Source organism: Salvelinus sp. IW2-2015, linkage group LG36 (genome assembly GCF_002910315.2).
Source record: "Salvelinus sp. IW2-2015 linkage group LG36, ASM291031v2, whole genome shotgun sequence".
Taxonomy (NCBI): domain Eukaryota; kingdom Metazoa; phylum Chordata; class Actinopteri; order Salmoniformes; family Salmonidae; genus Salvelinus; species Salvelinus sp. IW2-2015.
In genome coordinates this window covers 6,699,992-6,725,298 of record NC_036875.1, presented here as the reverse complement: position 1 = coordinate 6,725,298, position 25,307 = coordinate 6,699,992, and the positions used below count along the sequence as shown (strand labels likewise).

The 25,307-nt window shown below is 43.8% G+C and overlaps 1 protein-coding gene across 2 annotated transcripts in view; it reads right to left on the bottom strand.

The window, feature by feature from the left end:
* LOC111959912 (E3 ubiquitin-protein ligase HECW2-like) overlaps window positions 1-24,522 on the bottom strand; it is a 41,196-nt gene extending 16,674 nt beyond the window's left edge. For both annotated transcript variants that reach the window (XM_023981759.2, XM_023981760.2), the window contains exons 1-13: window positions 24,449-24,522; window positions 15,477-16,292; window positions 10,034-10,141; window positions 9,457-9,551; window positions 9,307-9,376; window positions 8,214-8,383; window positions 7,428-7,567; window positions 6,672-6,772; window positions 5,559-6,406; window positions 2,967-3,267; window positions 2,607-2,699; window positions 1,694-1,844; window positions 1,397-1,503 (exon numbers count right to left, since the gene is read on the bottom strand). In XM_023981759.2, the coding sequence (XP_023837527.1) occupies window positions 1,397-1,503; window positions 1,694-1,844; window positions 2,607-2,699; window positions 2,967-3,267; window positions 5,559-6,406; window positions 6,672-6,772; window positions 7,428-7,567; window positions 8,214-8,383; window positions 9,307-9,376; window positions 9,457-9,551; window positions 10,034-10,141; window positions 15,477-15,876 (2,584 nt within the window). In that variant the 5' untranslated portion in view covers window positions 15,877-16,292; window positions 24,449-24,522. The remainder of the gene's footprint in view (window positions 1-1,396; window positions 1,504-1,693; window positions 1,845-2,606; window positions 2,700-2,966; window positions 3,268-5,558; window positions 6,407-6,671; window positions 6,773-7,427; window positions 7,568-8,213; window positions 8,384-9,306; window positions 9,377-9,456; window positions 9,552-10,033; window positions 10,142-15,476; window positions 16,293-24,448) is intronic.
* Window positions 24,523-25,307: the final 785 nt, after the last annotated feature.

Sequence of the window (25,307 nt, the reverse complement as noted above, 5' to 3'; positions counted from 1 at the left end):
AACATTACCATGTAGAAACTGTGCCAACTAAACCAGCGCATGGATTGCTGTCATACCTTATCCATAGACTGCTTACAGGGTCAGGAAACCAATATGTTATTTGGATGAACTATCCTTTTTACACTATAACTGCTGAAGCTTCTCCCAACAGCTGAAAGTGCCATACCCAGTTAATAATCACCCTGATAATTGTCTCGAAACTGAACCTAAACTATACCGAAACTAATTTCACACATATAGCAGGTTAAATAAATGTGATCAAGTCACAGAAGCACAAATAGCATACCCTCCAAGACATGACAACCTCACACCGTTACGATAACAGTCAGTGAAGGTTAGCATCTTTTGGGGGGTATGATACTTGTATGTCTAACTTTCTCWGTCATCATTATTGATGATTCATTCAGGACTATCCGTAATCATAGTAGCGTCCACATGAATTCTTATTTACAATAAAAGTGACTCCAAAATGACAACATTATTTACCATTAATTTCTATTGGACAAAAGAATTATCTGAAACACATCCAAAACAAATAGCAAATGCAGCCAACAAGTTTATAGAGTCACAAGCTGGATGTAATCATAAATTTGATTGACTGAAGTGAATTTGTCCTAATACTTAGTCCCCTAAAATGGTGGGACTATGTACAAACAGTGCTGTAATTTCAAAACAGTTCACCCGATATGGATGACAATACCCTCACATTAAAGCTGACAGTCTGCACTACTTTAATCTCAGTCATTGTATAATTTCACATCCAAAGTGCTGGAGTACAGAGCCATAAGTAGAAACAATGCTTCACTGTCCCAGTAATTACGTAGGAGACTATAATGGCATTATTGTTTTTGTGCCGATTTTCACCCTTTATCAAGCACACTTGGCACTTATAAATGATGTTTAGGCTACTGATGTTTTCATAATTATACCGCGCATCTTGCTGACCATGCATCTTGGTGGTTGGGGTAATTTATAAAAATAAGCTGTTTCATAGTTGTAACAAAGGSACTCCACAAAACACTAGAATTTTTGTTTCTTTGTTTTTACATATAGCCTACAGTATCAAACTAATGAACCGCCAGCAACATGGTTTATGAATGTAAAATGCGGCCACCCAATCTATGACAGGAAAAAAAAGACGTCGCACAGGTAATATTGGTCAGACCTTTTGAACAGTTTCGAATAGAAACAAGCAGTGTTCGCTATAGTAATTTTGCAAACATGACGCTCCCAAATTAAAACTCCAGATCGCACAGCAAAATATTTTGTTGCATTTGGGATGAAACTGGTAGCACTTTATAGCCCTGTGTGTGTGTGTGTGTGTGTGTGTGTGTGTGTGTGTGTGTGTGTGTGTGTGTGTGTGTGTGTGTGTGTGTGTGTGACTATACTAGCGCACCAGGGATGGTCTGGGGTAGAAGGTCACTCTCTGTGAGCTCTGGCGGGAGGTCAACTGTGTTCTCCTCGGACCTCTCACTGGTCATCGTCCTCCTTATGCTCTGATACCTGACGGAGGAAAATACAGAGACACAGAAAGGGGTGAGAAGGGGAAATACAGAGTACTGAAGTTGCAAAAGTATGTGTGCACGTGAGTGTGTGTGAGCGTATGAGAGAGAGGGTGTGTGTGTATGTACATATACTGTATGTGTGCGAATGTGTATATATATATATATATATATCTCTACATGACACAGACCTGCGGTTGAGCTGCTCCATCTGTTGGATGGAGCTGGAGCGGGTCAGGCCCTGGGGGGCGGGTGGTCCGGTGGGGCGCTGCCACGTGGTGGTCCGGTTCACATGATCCACAAAGAAAATACGACCGTGACTATCGATCCTCGCCTCCCAGTCTGTAAGGAGAACAAACACATTGCTTTACATTTAAGACACAGMCTACATCCCAAATGGCACCCCATTTCCTTTTTACTGCATTACTTCTAACCAGGGCCCATAGGGAATAGGGTGCTACTTGGGATGCACYCACAGTCGCAGTCAAACTGAATTCACACATGGTTGACATGCACAGATGCATTGTAACATCCAACCACGGCACCTTGAAATAACAAACAAACAGTATACCATTGTGCACATAGGACTTAGTCTACGATTTGGCCCACATTTCTAAGATAGACAGCTCTAGTGCCCCAAAGCGTGTTTTAACATGGGCAGCGCCATTGAGGAATTCCACCAATTTGAAGCAGTGAACTTGGTGGGAGTTCCTACAGTATGGGTTAAGGAAAGATCCCATAATTCCATCCGGGTCATAAGGAGAGATCAGCCAATTAACTATACTCCTGAGCAAACATTTTATAACTGTAGGTGGCAGTAAATCACAAACCCTGGCTTTATACCAGTTCAAACAACACACTTAGGTGGAAGTATGCACCCTTTCAGTTTACCGAATCATAGAAGTAGTAGAAGAAATTAACAACTTTTTAACTTTTAACAGTTATTGCGCATGTTGTCACAGAAGCCAGTATGGCACAGGTACAAACAAACCCTCTCTATCGAGACAAATACACATACTATATCAAGCAGCTTTCTTTCTTTCTCTTTTGTCATCTTCCTTCACCTCAAATACCTACAGAGGTAGTATGTACAGAGACACTTACTAGGAGGTAAGGGTTCGTCCACTCGTTGGTATCGGTGGATGTCATGGCGCACTGTGGGGAGCGAGTGCACAGGGTGACCGTTCACTTGAGCACCTGAGCATACGCAACATTCAGGAAAGGGAACACACATTAGCCTTATACAGTTTTATTGTAATTCACTATTCGTTTCTACTGGATGAATGAGGGAATAATATTAAATGATTGTTCCAGGTAGGGGAGTATGTGGATGTCTTAATGAATCCCAAGGAAGCAAAATAGATGATCATTTCAGAATGTCATTTAAAAGTAAATACCAGGTAAACATCAGTGTAAAATAATGCGTAACAAAGTTTTTCTTTTATAAAGGCAGTAGTTACATACCGTCCTCTCCATCCGTCTCCGTGGCAACTGCATCTGACTCCACAGATCCTGGATCCCCCGCTGGCCTTGGCTCCTCCCCCACCTCATCCTGGGACACCGCCCCAGATGCCTGCAAGCTCCGCCTAAGCTCACCTATCTCCTCTCCTGGCTCCAGCTCATTGGCTGACGGAGCATCTCCTTCAACCTCATTGGCTGGCGTCTGCCCGTCTCCCTCATCGTCTACATGCTGACTGGTGGGTGGGTTGTCGGTGATGGTATCTCCTCCTGGGTCAATGGCAGCTTCTGCCCCTGCATCAGCCTCCTACAAAGCCCAAAGACATCCAACAGCATGAAGGGTGATGAGGTCAGAGCATGCTTTCCCAAATGGTGTGTTAGGACCAGGGATGTAGTGGAGCGTTAATAAATGCTGTTAATGCACCTTATTTGCTTTGGTGAATAATATTTGCACACCTACAACACTAAACTGACATTGTTAGCATTTGTGTTAACCCGCCAGCATTATCTCGAAAGGCGTTCTGTGTTTACCCAACTTTTTATTTTACCAATACTACAGTCCACACCAGATGTACAGTACCTTCAGACTTATTCCACATTTTGTTGTGTTAAAGTCTGAATTCAAGATGGATTACATTGCGTTTTTCTCACCCATCTACACACAATATCCCATAATGACAAAGTGAAAACATGTTTTTAGAAATACAAAAATATCTAATTTGCATAACTATTCATGACCGTGAGTCAATACATGTTAAAAACACCTTTGGCAGCGATCACAGCTGTGAGTCTTTCTGGGTAAGTATATAGGAGCTTAGTACAACTGGATTGTACAATATTTGCACATTATTCTTTTAAAATCTCTGTCAAGTTGGTTGTTGATCATTGCTAAACATCCATTTAAATCCTGCCATAGATTTTCAACCTGATTTAAGTCAAAACTGCAACTAGGACACTCAGGAACATTCAACGTCGTCTTGGTAAGCAACTACATTGTATATTTGGCCTTGTGTTTTAGGTTATTGTCCTGCTGAAAGGTGAATTTGTCTCTCAGTGTCTGTTGGAAAGCAGACTGAGCCAGGTTTCCCGCTAGGATTTTGCCTGTGCTTAGCTCTAAGCCGTTTCTTTTTACCCCCCCCCCCAAAAAACTCCCTAATAATTCCACTTTGACATTATGAAATACTGTGTGTATTCCAGTGACACAACATTTAATTCAGGCTATAATTCAACAAAATGTGGAAAAAGTCAAGCGGTGTGAATACTTTCTGAAGGCACTGTATTTGGACAGTGAAGCAATTTTGGATTTGAGATATATTTTCGGTTTATCTTACTGTTTAGAAGTGAAAGCACTTTATGTATCTAGTCCCCTATTTGAAAAGTCATAAGCATTTTGAAATATTCACTTAGTGTTTTAAAGTAGTCAAATGTTTAGTATTTGGTCCCATATTGCTTGCACACAATGACTACAGCATGCTTGTGCCTCCACAAACTTGTTGGATGCATTTGCAGTTTATTTTTGTTGTTTTCTTTGGATTATGTTGTGCCCAATAGGAACTGAATGGTAAATAATGTTGTGTCATTTTGGAGTCACTTTTATTGTAAGTAAGAAAAGCATCCACATTCATGGACATTCCCATAGACTTGCCTGTAAAGAGAGGGGGGTGGAGCTACCGCCCTGCTTTCACACCTTGTTGTAGTATATTTTAACACGTTTGTCCCCAGAACTTAATTGAGAATCTGACGCAATTACGCAAGACTTTAGTTCTGGATTTCTAAGATTATTATTTTACTTACTACTAGAGATATACTATAGGCTATTTAAGGTGGAATTATTGCAGAGAGAACTTTTAACCACAGGTTAAAAGCTCAGTGCAGTCAACATTCAGTTTTTCCTGTGTTTTGTATCATATTGTCACGCCTACTCCCGCTCGACGTCGCCGATCTACTAACCACCGGTCCTGGCAACCATCCTTACGCACACCTGGATCTCATCACCTTGATTAAGCTCCCTTTATTTAGCCCTCAGTAGCCTCAGTCATCAGGCAGTATTGGTTTTGGCCACGTTCAGTACGCTTCTGTTTTCTGCCTTATTCTTATCATTAAACTCACCTTCTGCACCTGCTTCCTGACTCCCAGCGTATATGTTACACATATTGTACAACAGCTGATGAAACTAACACTGTAAAAGTGTGAAAACATTGGATCAGTGTTATTTCCTCATAGTTGCTTCTTGAAAATACAATCTACACAGGACCTTCTAATCAGCAGGTTTGCATGAGCGGGAGTTCTGGCTTTCCATGGTGACATCACTATATGGTCAATTGGTTAATAGACTAATAACAAAGAGAGCTCCAAACCTCTCTGCCAATAACAGCTAGTTTTCAGTTTTCCCCTCCCCATTCAGACCACTCCCAGATAGTCCTATCAAAAATTTTGCTTGAGAAATAGTTTTCTGCCACACATTTTTTTGGGCCCATTTTAACAGAATACTATTACATTAAGGTATTTAATTATTATTCAGAAATTATTTGAGATTTATAGAAAAACGACTGCAATGGGCCTTTAAGATCTACTTACTGCACCACCAGTCACACTCACCTGAGCTGTGGACATTGTGATTGGGCAACTCTCTGAGGAAGAGATGAATGTCTGTGGGGCTGTTGCCATGGAGCATGTGTCAATCTCCGACGAGGGGTCGTCAGCGGGCCCCTGGCCCTCTTCTGGCCCCTCCAGGACCTCAGCCAAAAGACTCTGGGACAGCACCTCTGAGAAGAAAGGAACTTCCTCCACCTCTGAGAAAACATCAGGCTCGGAGGCGTCTTCCAAGTCGAGGGCCAGGTCTAACTCAGGGGCCACATAAGATTCACCACCAGTGGCGCATTCTTCCCCCTTTACCCCCTCCTGTTCATCACCCTCCACCCTGGGCTGCGGCTGCTCAGTGTCAGAGTCCTGTTGTAGCTCTGGGAAGAGATCTTCTTCATGGCCCCCGTTGAGCAGCAGGGGGGACCCGGGCACCGGGTAGATGTCGGTGGACCCGGAGCGCTCCTCTTCTTCGTCCGAGTCAATGTGCAGCATGGCGCTGAGACGTGTGTGAGTAGGAAAGCTAGACCGCAGCTTCGGGGAGGCAGCGCCTAGGGGCCTGTCTCCGGGACCCTTGGGGGCCTCGATGGCATCCAGGCCTTCACTTAGGGACCTCTGCAGCCGTTGAGGGCCAGAGTAGGATTCGCCCTCTGTGGTTCCGCCCTCTGTACCGCTGAAGTCCCTGTAGTCTGGGACTGGATAAGCTGTGGCCCCGCCTTCCCAGGACCTCTGTGAGCCCAGAGAGCCAGTAGGGGAGGGGCCTCCAGTGACCACCCCCGGGAGTGGGTGGGGCATATCCTCGTCATCTGACGGAGTCCCCGGGGTCCCGTTATTGGGCACACCGATGATAAAGTCTAGTGAGGCCCCTGAGCATGAAACAGAGAAAAATTTATAATTTTATAATACCTTGATTTTTATTACATTACAATTCATCAGTGTGTACAGTCGTGGCCAAAAGTTTTGAGAATGAAACAAATATTAATTTTCATAAAGTCTGCTGCCTCAGTTTGTATGATGGCAACTTTGTGGAAATTAATATTTGTGTCATTCTCAAAAAGTACAGTCGTGGACAAAAGTTTATTAAATATTGTTGTTAACAAACACAAGAAATGAAAAGGTAATGGTCCTCACCGTCAGGCCCAGTGGATGTAAGCTCCACTTTGAACTGCATCTGGCCACTCACATGCTCAGTGGGCAACCGTCGACACAGAGAGAAGCTCAGAGGCTGGACACTGAAAACAGACAGATGGACGGACATACAAAACAACCAAATGCAATCACTCAACTGTAGTGAACACACAATGATAAAGTACAGTGAACAATCAACAATTATGAGCATGGGTATACTTGAGTGTCAGTAAGAACACGTACACTACCAGTCAAAKGTTTTAGAACACCTACTCATTCAATGGTTTTTCTTTATTTTTACTATTTTCTACATTGTAGAATAATAGTGAAGACATCAAAACCATGATATAAAACATATTGAATCATGTAGTAGCCAAAAAAGTGTTAAAGAAATTCAAAATATATTTTATATTTGAGATTCTTCAAATAGAGTGAAGAAAAAGCAGGCAACACGTGCTCAGCATATGTGGGAGCTCCTTCAAGACTGTTGGACTGTTGAATGCCAAGAGTGTGKAAAGCTGTCATCAAGGCAAAGGACGTCAATTTGAAGAATCTCAAATATATTTTGATTTGTTTAACACTCTTTTGGTTATTACATGATTCCATATGTGTTATTTCATAGTTTTGATGTCTTCTACAATGTAGAAAATAGTAAAAATAAAGAAAAACCTTTGAATGAGGAGGTGTTCTAAAACTTTGACCGGTAGTGTGTCTTCGTGCATGCATCACTAGACTGCGTCCGTTTGCCATGTTACCTACCCAGGTATCTTCTCAATCAGCCTCTGGACAGGAATGGTCAGCTGACCAAGGAAGCGCTTGATGATTGGTCGACTTTTGGCAAACTTGTCCTTCACCTCGATGTTCAGAATGTCTGTCATCAGTGCTACGAAAGTGTATTTCTACAGAGGGAGGGAGACACAGACTGTTAGAACACGTTTCTATGAGCTGGCTTTTTCACAAAAGAAAAAAAATGTTCGATGGTAAACAACAAGTGAATTGCGGCAATCAGAGGTTCAGGTCCAATTTAAAGTGGACAGCAACTTAATCGGAATTCTGAAGTTCCACGTGACAGTGGACGGCGACCATCTGAAATGCCAAGCCAGACACCTAAAGGGAAAGCCTTGCTCGGCTCCCCATTAACTCTTTATTTGGAAAACCAGGGATGGGCAACCCCAAAAGGCTAGGGGGGATGTATGTGTGGGTATGGATGTGGATACGCAGACCCGCAAGCCACAGCGGCCCCTCATGAGGAGTTCAGATTTTTTGTGCCCCCCACCCCTATCAAAGTTACCAATCCCTGACCTAGTCTCTTCAGCCATATTGATTTCAAATGTCTAACCTTCACAATTTTGTAAATAATAGGGAATACATTTGTGTATAATTGAAATACACTTAATACTCAAGTGATTCTTTGAAACTACATCTATAGTGAGTGAGTGACCGAGTGATCTAAGAGTGGAGTGAGAGTGTGCATATATGTGTGAGAGTGTGCATATATGTGTAAGTGTGTGTACGTGTGTGCACACATGCATGCATATAGATCACCTCTCCGTGCCACTTAGGGTTGGTGGTGTTGGCGATGATGGCGGAGCGTCTCTCCTGTCCATGGTGGCTGAAGGTGGGGAAGCCGCTCCTCTTCCCAGGGTGGATGGACATCTTCAGGTAGGGATCCGGGTTGAAGAACATTCCCTTCTTCAGCCCCACCGCACGCATATCTACACAGAGGAAGATTATCGTCACATCAGGGTGATGTGTGTATCAACAGTATCAGAGTAGGTGTGTGTGAGTGCTGAATCAGGATTGGTTTAGCCTTTTAGAGCACAATAAATAAGACTACATGGACAGGGGGACCTGATCATAGATCCAAACTCCTTCTCTGAGACTCTTACGCATACAGTTCGGCCCCAGGTCCTTCACTGAGCATTGTCTGAGGCTTTGACAAAATTGGAGGCTGAACTGCCAACCAGAGGGGGCTAGTGGGTGGAGATATAAGAGGACGGGCTTCCATTCCATTTATTCCATTCTAGCCATTACAACGAGCCCATCTTGTAATATCTCCACCAAACATATCCTCTCTGCAAATGCAGTGGCGAAGGTCATGTGAAACCGCAACACATTGGCAGTAGACATTATGTTGACCTTTTTWGGGTTTTTTAAATTTCCAAAATGAAGATGCCAAGCCGTTTCAATGATGGCTTTTATCTGCAACTATATCATACACGTGTAGCCAAGTCCCATTTCTTGTCAATGTCACAAGCCAGGGAAACCAAAGAGCACCTTACTATATGAACTAGTATTGCAATTGGAGCGTGAACAGAACCTTCTGCGTTTTCACAAATTTTCTGAGGTTTATTGKAAAGGAAGGATGATATACATATACGCAAAGTTAAGAGGCTCTATTTTCAAGTGGGAATAACACATGTGAGGAGGAATAAAAGGTCAAATAAAGTGGTAGATTAATATGATTATTCTTWTTGATAAGATTTATAAATAAGTGAAACCCTGACGAAAGCAGTTTGCTGCCAAAACGTTGACAATCTTCTACTAAATCATTTGAATTGGAACAATAGAGTGTGCTCCTTTTCTAAGACAGAGTCAATGAGGACATTTACTTGGTTTTAACCAAACCACACCTCACCTGTTAAAGTAAAGCTGATTAGTTTGCGAGGATGATCTGTGGATGACTGCCCCTCACTTTGACCTTCTCCCTGAGAGACAGAGAAGTTGTATAAACATGTTAACAGTCGTAAAAATACACACACACACAKACACACACAKACACACACACCAGGACTCCAGGGTTCTTCACAGTGATGCAGGGGGTGGTTGCTCTCAGGGCTCCACTGACACCGTGGTAGTACTTGAAGCAGATCTTGGTCTCAGCTAGAGGGAAATAGAAAGATTCATGATATGAACACAACTTCTCTTTTCCTCTCCTCACCAACTCTTTTGCTGGCTGAATCTCAATTGTGAGACATGACTTCTAATCTCGCTTGTTAAGAGGGTAGTATGTACAGAGTAATGCAAACATCTTGCTCACAGTTACTTGTATTACAGAACTAACAACTCAATTAAATGTAGCGTCCTATGTAATTGCAGTGTAATTACCTTTCCAGTAGTTAACCATGAAATAAATGGCCCTATGTGCCTTGCTCAAAGTAGTGCACTACATAGGGAATAGGGTGCTATTTGGAACCAAAACCTGTTAATTAAGCGTTGCCTCTCCCCCTTTGTTAATCTCATCCCATTGGACCGCACTTTTTGCTCAAAGACATTTTGAAACTTCAATTCCACATCATACTTGATCATATTGAAGCTTTTTTTCCTTCACTCCCTCTCCTCTCGTCTTCTCTCCTCCCACTCACCGTCCATGAAGTAAGGACCAGGCTCCAGTCTCCAGACAATCTGGCCCCTCTGTGTCCCATTCACCCCGCGATTCTTACAGTCCCACACATTAGACGGGCTGGTCTCATCTGAGCCGGCCAGGGAACAAAAGAGCTTTGTCAGACCACTCAGTTTGTGTGTTTGGTTCTAAATGAGTATGCACATGCATGTTTTGTGGTCTACAAAGACGTGACAGTGACAGACAAAATGTTTGATTATTGAAAAACTCGAAAATGGTGGACCCCAATGAACACTATAATGTTACGGTCAGATATTTATTGAACAGCACATATCTACACTCCACATTGCAGCCTTATCACAACTCTTGTTCCATGTAAATTCAGCCAAAAAATAAGTGTCCTCTCACTGTCAACCGCGTTTATTTTCAGCAAACTTAACATGTTATGTTCATACAAATATTTACACAAGTTTGAACAACAGACAAACTGAACAAGTTCCACAGACATGTGACTAACAGATATTGAATAATGTGTGAAATGTTACCCCACTCTTCCACCAAGGCACCTAGCCCTCACCCTCCAATCCAACAGGTCCCAGACGTGCCCAATGGGATTGAGATCCGYGCTCTACGATGGCCATGGCAGAACACTGACATTCCTGTCTTGCAGGAAATCACGCACAGAACGAGCAGTATMGCAGGTGGCATTGTCATGCTGGAGGGTCATGTCAGGATGAGCCTGCAGGAAGGGTACCACATGAGGGAGGAGGATGTCTTCCCTGTAACGCACAGCGTTGAAATTGCCGGCAATGACAACAAGCTCAGTCCGATGATGCTTTGACACACCGCCCCAAACCATGACGGACCCTCCACCTCCAAATCGATCCCGCTCCAGAGTACAGGCCTCGGTGTAACGCTCATTCCTTCAACGATAAATGCGAATCCGACCATCACCCCTGGTGAGACAAAACCGCGATTCGTCAGAGAAGAGCACTTTTTGCCAGTCCTGTCTGGTCCAGCGACGGTGGGTTTGTGCCCATAGGCGACGTTGTTGCTGGTGATGTCTGGTGAGGACCTGCCTTACAACAGGCCTCTCTCAGTCTATTTCGGATAGTCTGAGCACTGATGGAGGGATTGTGCGTTCCTGGTGTAACTCGGGTAGTTGTTGCCATACTGTAAATTGCCATACTGTCCCACAGGTGTGATGTTCAAATGTACAGATCCTGTGCAGGTGTTGTTACACGTGGTCTGCGAGGACAATCAGCTGTCCGTCCTGTCTCTCTGTAGCGCCGTCTTAGATGTCTCACAGTACGGACATTGCAATGTATTGCCCTGGCCACATCTGCAGTCCTTTTGCAACATGCCTAAGGCATGGTCACACAGATGAGCTGGGACCCTGGGCATCTTTCTTTTGGTGTTTTTCAGAGTCAGTAGAAAGGCCTCTTTAGTGTCCTAAGGTTTCATAACTGACCTTAATTGCCTACCGTCTGTAAGCTGCTAGTGTCTTAACGACCGTTCCACAGGTGCATGTTCATTAATTGTTTATTGAACAAGCATGGGAAACGGTGTTTAAACCCTTTACAATTAAGATGTTTGGATTTTTACGATTTATCTTTGACAGGGTCCTGAAAAGGGTCCTTTCTTTTTTCCCCTGAGTTTATAATGTCCGTTTTGCACTATACCATAACCTTAGATACGTCAAACTTCAGACAATTATCCTTTAATTCGTAAATATAGTTCCTAAAATACATTCTCTACAACCTCTAACATAAAAGGACAAGAAATTGCAACATCCCAGTGTTAAAACCGAGGGAATTCCGCTGTACGTAGCACTTTCACCCCCTTAAAATGAACGACCACGTCAGGCTGAACTGAACAAGCACGAAGCAGCATGATGTGGGGGAAAAGATGTGGAGGAGAGAGAGGAGGGGGCGGGGGTGATATCATTGAATGTCTGCTTAGTTGTGGAAAGTGGGAAAGCACGCAGCACCCTGGGGGGATTAATACCCTGACGCTAGTAATGAAGTGCATGATGGCTTCGTGATCGATAGCTGGAGGGATCCCTGCATGGATTGCCTTCTCTGCTTTCTCCCTCCCTCTCATATTTTCACCTGACAGGGATGATTGGGATCCCTCTTCCTTAAAGGAGGAAATCCAGACAGGTCAAGGGGCAGGTGGATAGAGGATTCAGAAGCTTCTGGAGGTTGACTGACTCGTCCCACAGCCAATTATTATATTGGTAAACTGGTAAATTAGTATTAGAGGAGTCTTAGACAAGCCTAATGTGGTTGCTTATAGTTTGTGTTAGATAAATACTTTTAGTTTGTTGCCTGAATGTATTTAGTGGGTATGTATGCTCGCATAGAACCGAATTGGTTATACTGTAGGTTCAAAACAATATGTGGTTCATTATATGAATAAATATGAAAAAGTTGGAGTAGTTGTTTTTTCACTGCAATATTTAACAAGTAGCCTTATACAGTGTGCCGCTTAATATATAATGAACAAAAATATTAACGCAACAACTTCAAAGATCTTACTGAGTTACAGTTCATATGAGGACATCAGTCAAATTAAATGAATTCATTAGACCCTAATCTATGGATTTAACATGACTGGGAATACAGATATGCATCCTCACAAGCAGCCTCACAATGGGCCTCAGGATCTTTTGAAGGTATTTCTGTGCATTCAAACTGCAACTGTGTTTGTGGTCCGTAGCTTATGCCTGCCCATACCATAACCCCACCACCACCACCACCACGAGGCACTCATGTTCACAAACGTTGACATCAGCAAACCGTTTGCCCACACGATGCCATACAAGTGGTCTGCGGTTGTGAGGCCGGTTGGACATACTGCCAAATTCTCTAATAAAACGGAGGAGGCTTATGATAGAGAAATTAACATTCAATCCTCTGGCAAGAGCTCTGGTGGACATTCCTGCAATCAGCATGCCAATTGCAAGCTCCCTCAAAACTTGAGATATCTGTGGCATTGTGTTGTGTGATAAAACTTACATTTTAGAGTGGCCTTTAATTGTCCCCAGCATAAGGTGTAATGATCATGCTGTTTAATCAGCTTATTGATATGCCAAACCTGTCAGGTGGATGGAATATATTGGCAAGGGAGAAAGGCTCACTAACAGGGATGTTAACAAATTTGTCCACAAAATTTGAGCTAAATAAGCTTTTACTGCATATGGAAAAATTCTGGGATCTTTATTTTCAGCTCATGAAACATGGGACCAACACTTTACATGTTGCGTTTATATTTTTGTCGGGTGTAGTTTACAATCAAAATCCTGACTCTAAGCAGGGGTATTAAACAGTGCATTCAGAAAGTATTTTAAACCCCTAMTTTTTRCCCACATTGTGTTAGGTTACAGCCTTATTCTAAAATAGATTAAATAGATTTTTCCCCCTCAATRTACACGCAACACCCCATAATGACAAAGCAAAAACAGTTTTTGAAAATGTATAAACTTAAAAACCTTATTTACATAAATATTCAGACCCTTTGCTATGACACTCGAAATTGAGCTCAGGTGCATCTTGTTTCCATTGATCATCCTTGAGATGTTTCTAAAACTTGACTGGAGTCCACCTGTGGTAAATTCAATTGATTGGATATGATTTGGAAAGGGACACACCTGTCTATATCAGGTCCCACAGTTGACAGTGAATGTCAGAGCAAAAACCAAGCCAGGAGGTCGAAATAATTGTCCGTAGAGCTCCGAGACAGGATTGTGTCGAGGCACAGATCTGGGGAAGAGTACCAAAAAATGTCTGCAMCWTTGAAGGTCCCGAAGAACACAGTGGCCTCCATCATTATTAAACGAAAGCAGTCTGGAACCAGTGTAATGTACTTAAGTCGTTTTTTGGGGTATCTGTACTTTACCATTTACATTTTTGACAACTTTTACTTCACTACATTCCTAAAGAATATTATGTACTTTTTACTCTATACATCTTCCCTAACACCCAAAGTTGTGTTTACATTTTGAATGCTTAGCAGGACAGAACATGGTATAATTCACACACGTATCAAGAGAACATCCCTGGTCATCCCTACTGCATCTGATCTGGCAGACTCACTAAACACATGCTGCATTTGAAAATTATGTCAGAGTGGAGTTTGTCCCTGGCTATCCGTAATTTAAAAAAGACCTGTCTGGTTTGCTTAATATAAGGAATTTGAAATTATTTATACTTTTACTTTTGATACTTAAGTATATTTTAGCAATTACACTTACTTTTGAAAGGTAAGTATATTTAAAACCAAATACTTTGACTTTTCACTTGAGAGTCATTTTCTAATAATACGGTATCTATAATTTTACTCAAAACCTGCTCCAGAGTGCTCAGGACCTCAGAGTGGGGTGAAGGTTCACCTTCCAACAGGACAACGGCCCTAAGCACACAGCCAAGACAACGCAGAAGTTGCTTCAGGACAAGTCTCTGAATGTCCTCGAGTGGTCCAGCCAGAGCCCGGACTTGAACCCGATCAAACATCTCTGGAAATAGCTGTGCAGCGACGCTCCCTATGCAACCTGACAGAGCTTGAGAGGATCTGCAGAGAAGAATGGGAGAAACMGCAAAATACAGGTGTACCAAGCTTGTAGCGTCGTACCCAAGACGAGGAGACTGTAAACACTGCCAAAGGTGRTTCAACAAAGTATTGAGTCGGGTCTCAATACTTATGTAAATGTGATATTTTATTTGATACATTTGTAAAAATGTCTAAAAACCTGTTTTTGCTTTGTCATTATGGGGTATTGTGTGTAGATTGATTAAATTGTTTTTTCCCCCTCATCAATTTTAGACTAAGGCTGTAACGTAACAAAATGTGGAAAAAGTAGAGGTCTGAAAACTTTCCYAATGCACTGTATTGGTGACCACCCAGGATAGTCTAGGTGTATATGATATGTGATGGTCCAAGTCAGATGTGTGTGTTGACTCAGGCTTCCCTTCCGTGGAACTTCAACAGCTCCAATTTCATTATTTACTCTGTAGTCTCCTGCACCAGAGACTTGCATTTCTCAACTCTACAAAACTAGCTAGAATCAGCAAGTCCTAAACAACAGCTTGGATCAGTTCAGTCAGATCAGTAGTATTAGTTAAAAAGTTTGCCTTATCAGTCCAAATCAAAGGAACATTATTACAATAAAAAAATCTGAGCATTTATTTTAACCTTTGATTCAATGCTCCACCAGTAGCTGGATAAGGTAAACTAGTGTTTAACTRATTCTGGCAGGGTACCCCTGGGGTTGATCATTTTTGTTTACACCTGTACATAACACAACTGATTCATTTAATCAAGGGCTATATCATTAGTTGAATAAGATCGTTGTACTGGACTACAACATAACTATGTATCCCTGGGGGCAACCAGTTCATGTGTTCTACTTTAAACGTTCCTAGTTACTAACTACCATTGTGAAACGAGCATGCTGAGTGTCTCACCGATGTGGTAGAGGCCAATCCAGTCGGTGGCATCCACCTCCTCCTTGATGTCCCAGGAGATGACCAGGTTCTCGCCCCTCCCCAGCGTGAACTCCAGCGTGGACGCCGTCAGCGACGAGCGGCTCTGCGACGTCACCAGGTCCGTGTCACTGTTGGCCCTCGGGAGGCCCATGGGGCTACTCACCACGGAAGCCATGTCTCCGGTGGCGCCACCACGCTCTACCAGGCTCCGAAGGTTCTCCGGGCTGAGTGTGTGTCGCAGGTGCGGGCTGCGCCTCCGAGGCGCTGACAGGTTCTCCCGTCCCAAGTGTCCGGGCAATCCGTGTGCATTGTGGGGGTGGGCCGTGTGGGGATGGTTACGGGTCCTTGGAAGGACCGCTGTGGCAAGTGAGGGACGCATGGTGGCTGCGGGGGAAAGGCCAAAGCAGGAAGTTTGGACTTGTAGTTACAGGAGCTGGCAAAAGGTTGGTGGGGGTTAGATAACCGGAAACCCTTGATCTTAGTGGTTGGGTTACGCTTCAAAGATGCGGTCTACCTCGGACACTTAACTATGGTAGATTGCTACAGCTTTAGCTTTCAGATGGTGGTGTCAATAATGTTTCATGTGGAGGCTGCAGAAGTTATCCTTCCATAAAAGCTCTGRGGTGTGTTGTACCTAAAGTTCTGACCAAGCTCTCTCTGGCCAATGTAGAAAAATATTATTCCTGGAGTGCAGTGAACAATCCAGGAGCAAAGACAGGTAGAAGACAGCCAGCGTTGTCCACTCTGCTACTTTACGCTGTCCAACAAGCAACGATCGAGACAGAGAGCTCAAGACTAGGAAAGAGAAGACAAAATGGAGAGGAAAATGAGGGACAGGGGCAGGCAGACGAAGTGAAACAAAGGACAAAACGTCAGTACTCTTAACCGATGCACTGCATGCACAGCAAAAACAGTGAACGGACAACTCTCAGTGAAATGCAATCACGAGATCCCTGAACAAGCATTTGTCACCACCAGACTGATGTGGTGTCACAGAACCAGTCACCAATGCATTTATAGTACATTGGCCTAGCCATTCTAATTTACACACCGAGTGATTCTCTCTTTCCTAATCAACATTACAAATTAATGACGAAAATACATCAGGAAAGCTGGGTTAAAGCGAAACTGCTGATTGTTTCATCTCTCCTACTCAATTAAATGCATGCAAATGGGACAAAAAAAATCTAAAACAGGATTGATTGTATTAGAGACACGTTTGCATAACAATAACAACGTCCCAATGTACTGTTTTGAGGACTGAAAGTCCTCCTCTCTCTCTTACTATGACTCTTTCCCTCTCTCCCTCCGTGCTTTGTGGAGTCTGTCAGATTGACTGCCCCAGAAAAAGGAAGTGGAGATCCATCAGAGAAAGGGAGCTGTAACTGTCTCCCTGGAAGATCTTAAATCAGCAAAGGTGTCTGGGGGATATCAGGGGGACGACGGTCTGATTGGCTGTCCGATTCTGAACCACAACTGTTTAGTACGAAAAAGGAGACATGTGACTTTATGATTCAACAGGAGCTTATTTTAGATGTGCTGAGCAACAACCAAGGCATTTTGGAAGATTAGCTATAATTTGAGCCAATGCTAGCACCAGTCATTTCTGATTTGGGATGATCTATGCTGGGCTCATCTCATCGTCTGTTCAGCACTACTATAACCAAATAAGCTGTTGTGGGTGCGGACCATTACACAGTACTGTAGTTCCGTGGTAAATTGAAATGATGATCTCTGTTGAACTAATTTAAAGTACATGACCAAAAGTATGTGGACACATGCTTGTCGAACATCTCATTCGAAAATCATGGGCATTGACATGGAGTTGGTCCCACCTTTGCTGCTATAACAGCCTTCACTCTTCTAGGAAGGCTTTCCACTAGATGTTGAAGCATTGCTGCGGGGACTTGCTTCCATTCAGCCACAAGAGCATTAGTGAGGTTTTACACTGTGTGCTTTGTGCCGGGGGCATTGTCCTGCTGAAACATGAAAGGGTCTTCCCCAAACTGTTGCCACAAAGCTGGAAGCACAGAATCGTCTAGAATGTCATTGTATGCTGTAGCGTTAAGACTTCCCTTCACTGGAACTAAGGGGCCTAGCCCGAACAATGAAAAACAGCCCCAGACCAGTAGTCCTCCTCCACCAAACTTTACATTTGACACTATGCAGTGGCGCAGGTAGCATTTTCCTGGCAAACCCAGGTTCGTCCGTCGAACTGCCAGATGGTGAAACGTGACTCACCCTCTAGAGAACGCGTTTCCACTGCTCCAGATTCCAATGGCAGCGAGCTTTACACCACTTCAGCCGATACTTAGCATTGCGCATGGTGATCTTAGGCTTGTGTGCGGCTGCTTGGCCATGGAAACCAATTTCATGAAGCTCCCGATGAACAGTTTTTGTGCTGACGTTGCTTCCAGAGGCAGTTTGGAGTGTTGCAACCAAGGACAGATTATTTTTTACGCGCAACACGCTTCAGCACTCAGCGGTCCTGTTCTGTGAGCTTGTGTGACATACCACGTGAATTTGACAAACTATGACGGTGCCACGTTGAAAGTCACTGAGCTCTTCAGTAAGGCCATTCTACTGCCAGTTTGTCTATGGAGATACCATGGCTGTGTGCTCAATTCTATACACCGTCAACAACGGGTGTGGCTGAAATAGCCCGAATCCAGTAAATTGAAGGGGTGTCCACATACTTTTGTATATATAGTGCACTGTTGCAGATGGTTTGACTCTGGTTTTATATGCTTGAACTGACTGGAGATACTTAAGGGGTGCGAGCTTAATCAATCACCTAAACTATCTGAAAGAAAACAAGGAGCCAGGTCTACTGTTAGGAGCCAGGTCTACAGCCTGATAAGTGCTTCTATATTAAAAAAGTAGACTCAGCGCTGTACTAAGTAAACAGCAGTGTCAGGCCATGGTCCACAACAACTAAGCGCTTGAAGCACAAGGTTTAACTTTTCTTCTGTTCTTGTCCCGGAGCTATGTTGTGATGCGAGTTAATGGTCACTAGGCTTTATGCTGAATGTTATGGATTGCTCTCATATTTGTTAATAGAGATTGACGCCAGATCAAGTTACTAAGGTCCAAGTACAAGGACTGAGGACACGGATTATTTACTGTTGTATTGAGGACAGTCTGTGGACACCGTTTGATGATCTGATTACTTTATGACTTTATACTCGGCCTTGTCTCAGGGTAGTAGGTTGGTGGTTGAAGATATCCCTCCTAGTGGTGTGGGGGCTGTGCCTTGGAAAAGTGGGTGGGGTTATATCCTGCCTGTTTGGCCCTGTCTGGGGGTAATGTCAGACAGGGCCACAGTGTCTCTCCTGACCACTCCTGTCTCAGCCTCCAGTATTTATGCTGCAATAGTTCGTGTCGGGGGGCTAGGGTCAGTCTTATATCTAGAGTATTTCTCATGTCTTGTCCGGTGTCCTGTGTGAATTTAAGTATGCTCCCTCTAATTCTCGCTCTCTCTCAGGACCTGAGCCCTATGWCCATGCCTCAGGACAACCTGGCCTGATGACTCCTTGCTGTCCCCAGTCCARCTGGTCATGCTGTTGCTCCAGTTTCAACTGTTCTGCCTGCGGCTATGGAACCCTGACCTGTTCACTGGATGTGCTACCTTGTCCCGGACCTGCTGTTTTGGACTCCCTCTCTCTACCGCACCTGCTGTCTCTAACTCTGAATGATCGGCTATGAAAAGCCAACTGATTTACTCCTGAGGTGCTGACCTGTTGCACCCTCTACAACCACTATGATGATTATTATTACTATTATCATCATCATCATCATCATCATCTGACCCTGCTGGTCATCTATGAACGTTTGAACAACTTGGCCATGTTCTGTTATAATTTCCACCCGGCACAGCCAGAAGAGGACTGGCCACCCCTCAGAGCCTGGTTCCGCTCTAGGTATCTTCCTAGGTTCATGCCTTTCTAGGGAGTTGCTGTTTTAGGCTGGGATTCTGTTTTCTGACATCGGCTGATGTAAAAAGGGCTTTATAAATACATTTGATTGATTGATAACTCTGCAGCAGGAGACAAAGGTCACTACCTTATTTGGGTTTCCTATAAGCCCCTAGTGCTAATGTTGACATATCTGAATCAGACCGGAAACGGTTCTAAGGGCCAGTTCAGAGAATGCCACCTAGACTTTTCCTCTGCTTCTGTGCTGGGTGGTGTCTCCCTGCTGCAACTTGTAATATACCGGATAGGTTTTTGATTAACAAAAAGGAGTGCAGTGAAGTCAATCTGGAAACTCCTGTAACAGAAGTGTAATGTCTTACATTGTGCACATCTGCAATATCATCAGTTCATCCTGCTGCCCGAGGCAACAGATCACGGAATCTCAGTTTAATAGTGATTTATAACAATCTATGTTGCTGATGATTGCCTGTGCGTCCGGAATGATACTGGAGAAAGGAATGCTTGCATGGATGTCCCTGAGTCAACAAGACTATACAACTGGGGAACACGCATGCATGCAAATACAAATAGATATGTTCACAGCTACATGTGCGCACACACACAGAGAGAGAAGGAGCATTTTGAGAAATTGTACAGTCGAGAGAGAGAAAAGTCTGTACACTTGAATGGTAGTTATGCAACTGTTCTTGAGGTCAGTCCTCAAATTCCTTCCATGTCTGTATGCTATTGTTTTCTCTAATTTGAGTGGGAGAGGTCTGGGTTATGTCTGTCTCACTGAGCCAATGGGATGGGATAAGGAGCCTGTTCACTGCCTCTATACACAGTACAGGGGCCTTGACCTGAAAATGCAGCCTTCCTTTCCTTGAAATAAATAATGGCTCTTACATGACTGGATAGGTGAACGCTAGGCTTCTGCTACACAGCTTTAATCCATCATGTCATGTGAGATCTGTGATTGATTTGCATCCAGGAAGGAAAGAAGGAAGCAAGTTTTAATTTTAAAGACGCAAAACAAGGCCATGGTAACCATTTATGCTTAGGACAAAAAATTGCAGATTCCAAAGGTTGGTAAAAAAAATTATAAAAATAAACAATGCTCTTCTGTATTGGGACCCACAGAATCCATCTGGTGCTTTGAGATTCTGGTTAGAACTGTGTGAAAGAGTATTATTAGGCCTAGAAATAAATAATCAGTTCCATTTTGAACTTGTTGGGCACCAGGTTTATGGTAAAGCCATAGAATCCTATTGTTGGGCAAGAAAACCAGAGAGCCATTCTGTTGGGCACAAATACTGGTTGAATAAACGTTGCTTCCATGTCATTAAAATAAAATAAAAATGCAACAATTAACGATTCTACTGAGTTACAGTTCATATAAAGGAAATCGGTCAATTGAAAAAAATGAATTAGGCCCTAATCTATGGATTTCACATGACTGGGCAGGGGCGCAGCCATGGGTGGGACCCAGGCCCACCCACTGGGAAGCCAGGCCCAGACAATCAGATTACATTTTTCCCCAACAAAGGGCTTTATTACAGACAGAAATAATTCTCAGTTTCATCAGCTGTCCGTGTGGCTAGTCTCAGACGATCCGACAGGTGAAGGGATCGGATGTGGAGGTCCTGGGTTTGCGTGGTTACACGTGGTCTGCGGTTGGGAGATCGGTTGGACGGACTGCCAAATTCTCTAAAACAACATTGAAGGTGGCTTATGGTAGAGAAATAAACATTACATTCTCTGGCAACAGCTCTGGTGGACATTCCTGCAGTCAGCATGCCAATTGCATGCTCCCTCAAAACATCTGAGGCATTGTGTTCTGTGACAAAACTGCAGGAGGGGGTCCTCCCGGGTGGCGCAGTGGTCTAGGGCACTGCATCGCAGCACTAGCTGTGCCACCAGAGTCTCTGGGTTCGCGCCCAGGCTCTGTCGCAGCCGGCCGCGACCGGGAGGTCTGTGTGCGACGCACAATTGGCCTAGCGTCGTCCGGGTTAGGGAGGGTTTGGCCGGTAGGGATATCCTTGTCTCATCGCGCTCCAGCGACTCCTGTGGCGGGCCGGGCGCAGTGCGCGCTAACCAAGGGGGCCAGGTGCACGGTGTTTCCTCCGACACATTGGTGCGGCTGGCTTCCGGGTTGGAGGCGCGCTGTGTTAAGAAGCAGTGCGGCTTGGTTGGGTTGTGCTTCTGAGGACGCATGGCTTTCGACCTTCGTCTCTCCCGAGCCCGTACGGGAGTTGTAGCGATGAGACAAGATAGTAATTACTAGCGATTGGATACCACGAAAATGGGGTAAAATTTATTATTTAAAAAAAATAAAGCATGGTAAATTAAGCATGGTAATGTTACTGTGGATATGACTAATCATTCATGGACCTGTTCACTATGGGTAATGCAGCTCATATGAACGCGTAAGCTTTATTGATGCACTGAGGCCTCATAATAATGAATGCCGTTCTGACTCACTATGAGAGCAGTAACTGTATACTGTGCCAGGGTTCGTCATGGCTACTTCACTGGCTGCCTCCCCATGGGAATACATGCCTGGAATGAGTCACACGCTGAGAGGTATCCCACAATGACCTGCAATGAGAGTGAGCACCACGGAAGTGGTTCCATTCACGCTCACTTCCTTATTTCATGCAATACCACTTTAGAACGCCGATATTTTTATAAACACAATGGAAGAAGGCTACTCACATATGCACATTCATCTGCACCTTAATTTGACACTTATGATGTGCATACACACACACAATACAAACAGACAGAAAGACACGCAGGGTCAAGAAAAAACATATGAAACAAGCATATAAACTGTACAGCCAAACCAGACACGTCCATTTAAAACCGGTTCTCACTCTCCCTACTGTACATCACTTTGACCAACTACACCTGCACTGCATGACCCCACAAAACAGATGGCGACAAAGACAGCCTGAGACAACCAGGGACAATACGATGGAAAGTGTACCATTCTGGGTCAACGTTGCTCATTGGCACAGACCTAGGATCAGCTCATCTTCTCTGAATCCTCACCTTAGCGACACCTGTTTTTAACCATTTCATTTTGAGTTTGATTCATTTCATGAACTGAGTTCAAATGGAAATGATCTCAACCCCGTCTGTGACTGCATCCATCCAAGTGAAGCTTGGCAGGACTATTTGAAATTCAATATGAGATGTGTAAGAAATTGTATTAGATACTAGTAACTTATCAACAGATGCTACTGTTTGCTTTGATATCAACGAACGTAGCAGCCGTAAAAGAAAACGCCTGAGTGGAGTTCCCACATCTGGTTTTCTGCGGAAAAAAAGAAGCTAGGTTGAATTAGCTGTATCCCTGAGAACTGGATGCATCTGGTTGTTGGCAACTCCGCTAAGCCTAGCTTTGACACATTCTGGGTGTATCACTTTGATCACTTGATTTGAGGTGACTATACTGTATGCAAAGGCCAGGGGGGCACAGTTCTTGTCCTCGGTGGCTGCAGTCCGGCTTCTTTTCATCTCTCCCTGCACTGGCACTGAATTGATCAATTAAATGCACTGATTTCCCAACGAATGCACACACGAGGGCTTTTGGTTTTGACATTGAGCCAAAATCATGTCATATGATTGGTTACACCATCCACCATAGTTGCTGCGATGTTCTGAGCCGGCACAGTATGGTCTGAGTCTGCATGATATTGTGAAAGGGTAATAGTTTCCTCTTCCCTGGTCTTAAATCAGTGGCATGTGAACAGGATAGAACGAGAACCAGCAGACACGTCGGCCCTTGAGGACTGGAGCTGTGACACCCTGGCTGTAGGCATAACATAAACTCACTCATACCATCTGAAATAATGGCATGATGTCAATGCTCAGCTGCATAGCGCATGGAGTTACGCTGTACTCCCCAGGGTATTACGCAGCCACAAAGTGATGTTTACGATGGGTAGCCTATACCACCTACAGAGAAGTATCATGTTTTATAGCCTACTCTCAATATTGACAGGTGAATTGAACACATCTTACTATATTACCTACTGTAGTCTACAAGGCAAACTAGCCTACATCAATTAATTAGCATGTCAACACGCTACGCTTCTCTCGTGCTGTCGATGCCACAGGCGCATTGCTTTGCGCACATTACTGAATAGGGACCGCACTTTACAGTCTGCGATCATTGCTCGCTATTGGGTTAGGCTACTCTGGGAATTCCCAGCGTCAATTCTTAATGCAAATCTCCTTGACAAGACGCAGGCTATAAATCAACCAATTTCACTTAATTAAAAGTGATGACATGCACAACATGACACTGTATTCACATGTAACGGTTTGGCTATACTAACATATTTTAATTCCGTCGGTCACCATCCTAAACGATGATAAAATGCCACATGAAATATTGACCACGGGTGTATCCATGGGTAGTATACCTTTTGCGCAGAGGTGCGATAAAACAGACGCACACAAATTAAACGCGATCACAGCTTTTATCCGCAGTTATGGTGTGGATATCACGATGGGTTTGTTACCTCTCTGTGCAGTCTCGGATTTATGGACAGGCGGGATACCGCTTTAGGGGACCCAAGTCCAGGCCAAATATGTAGAGGCAGCCTGGGTGTGAGTCATGTATAGCGACGGTATCTCTCCTCCGGTTGGCAGTAATGTTGGCGTGAAATGTTTAGGCTGCGGAGGCTGGACGGCCTTCTTGTAGCAGGCTGTCAGTGTCTAAAGGTGCGCGCTAGAAACACAATTTCCCGTTATTATTACGACCACAACGTTCGTTTTGTCGTCTTTTCAATGTATAGCCTTCTATGGTTTTGCATCGCAATGCGTATTCCACACACTCAGCCATACTGTCCGAATCATCTTCCCTGCCAGCAGATGCTCAAATCCCGAACGCCCTATCCCACAAGCAATACAGGTTTGAAGCCGAACCTACAGAGTTAGATGGCAAACGTAGGCTACCTAATTATTGCAGTTAGCCTATGAGTCGTTTGTCTAACAGGGGTCATTATGGAATTATTCATAATATACCTGATGCGTAAACCGTGCCTCCTCTGTTGAAATGGGCGGTGACTTAAAGGAGATAGATCCAGCCTGCAGAGCTGTGTATGGCGGCTGGCTGTGCAACCTGGTCTCAGAGTATTTTGTAGTATTCTGTACGTAAATCAGCGACCCGCATACAAATTTTTGGGTCAAGGATTTACGTTTACTATGTTACATCTAGTATATGCGACCCGGCTGGTGTGTTGGAATATAGGCAGTGGCAATTTTCGCATGTAAATCTTGGTGGGGCAAACAAAAAAATATATTTTTAGATGCATGCCAGAAAACTCACTGCACAACACTAAACAATACATTAATTGCACTATAACGGTGAAAAACGGTGCCCACACAGTCCCAACACCTTACCACTGCTATACCTGTTAATTATAACAGTTAATTCAGCCTAATTTACTGCCTTTAAAAAAAACATAGCTGATATGGCTGACTTGCTTAAACAAATTTGGTTCCTACTGATAATTGAGATGTACAAACTATGACATAAGCAGACGATGAGCAGATAATAGACAATCTGTAATTTCGTTTAAGACATTAATGAACGAGCTAGGACGGGCTTAGTCAATATAACTATTTGATCAGCTCTTTTGAAATGTACAGCAACATAATTCAGAACACGGGCCTTTCTTACAGTATTCTCCCTGTACACCAAGTCAGAACCATATGATAAATAAAGGGGGCATACAAGCAGACAATTTATGCAGTGGCATACAATACATTTTTGGACTCACCTTGTTGTGCTGTGCTCACTTGAAGCTGGTGCGGCAGTCCTTCGTGGGCAATTTTTTTCAGAAAACTTTGTCATCAAAGTCTGGCATTCTCTAGATTTATG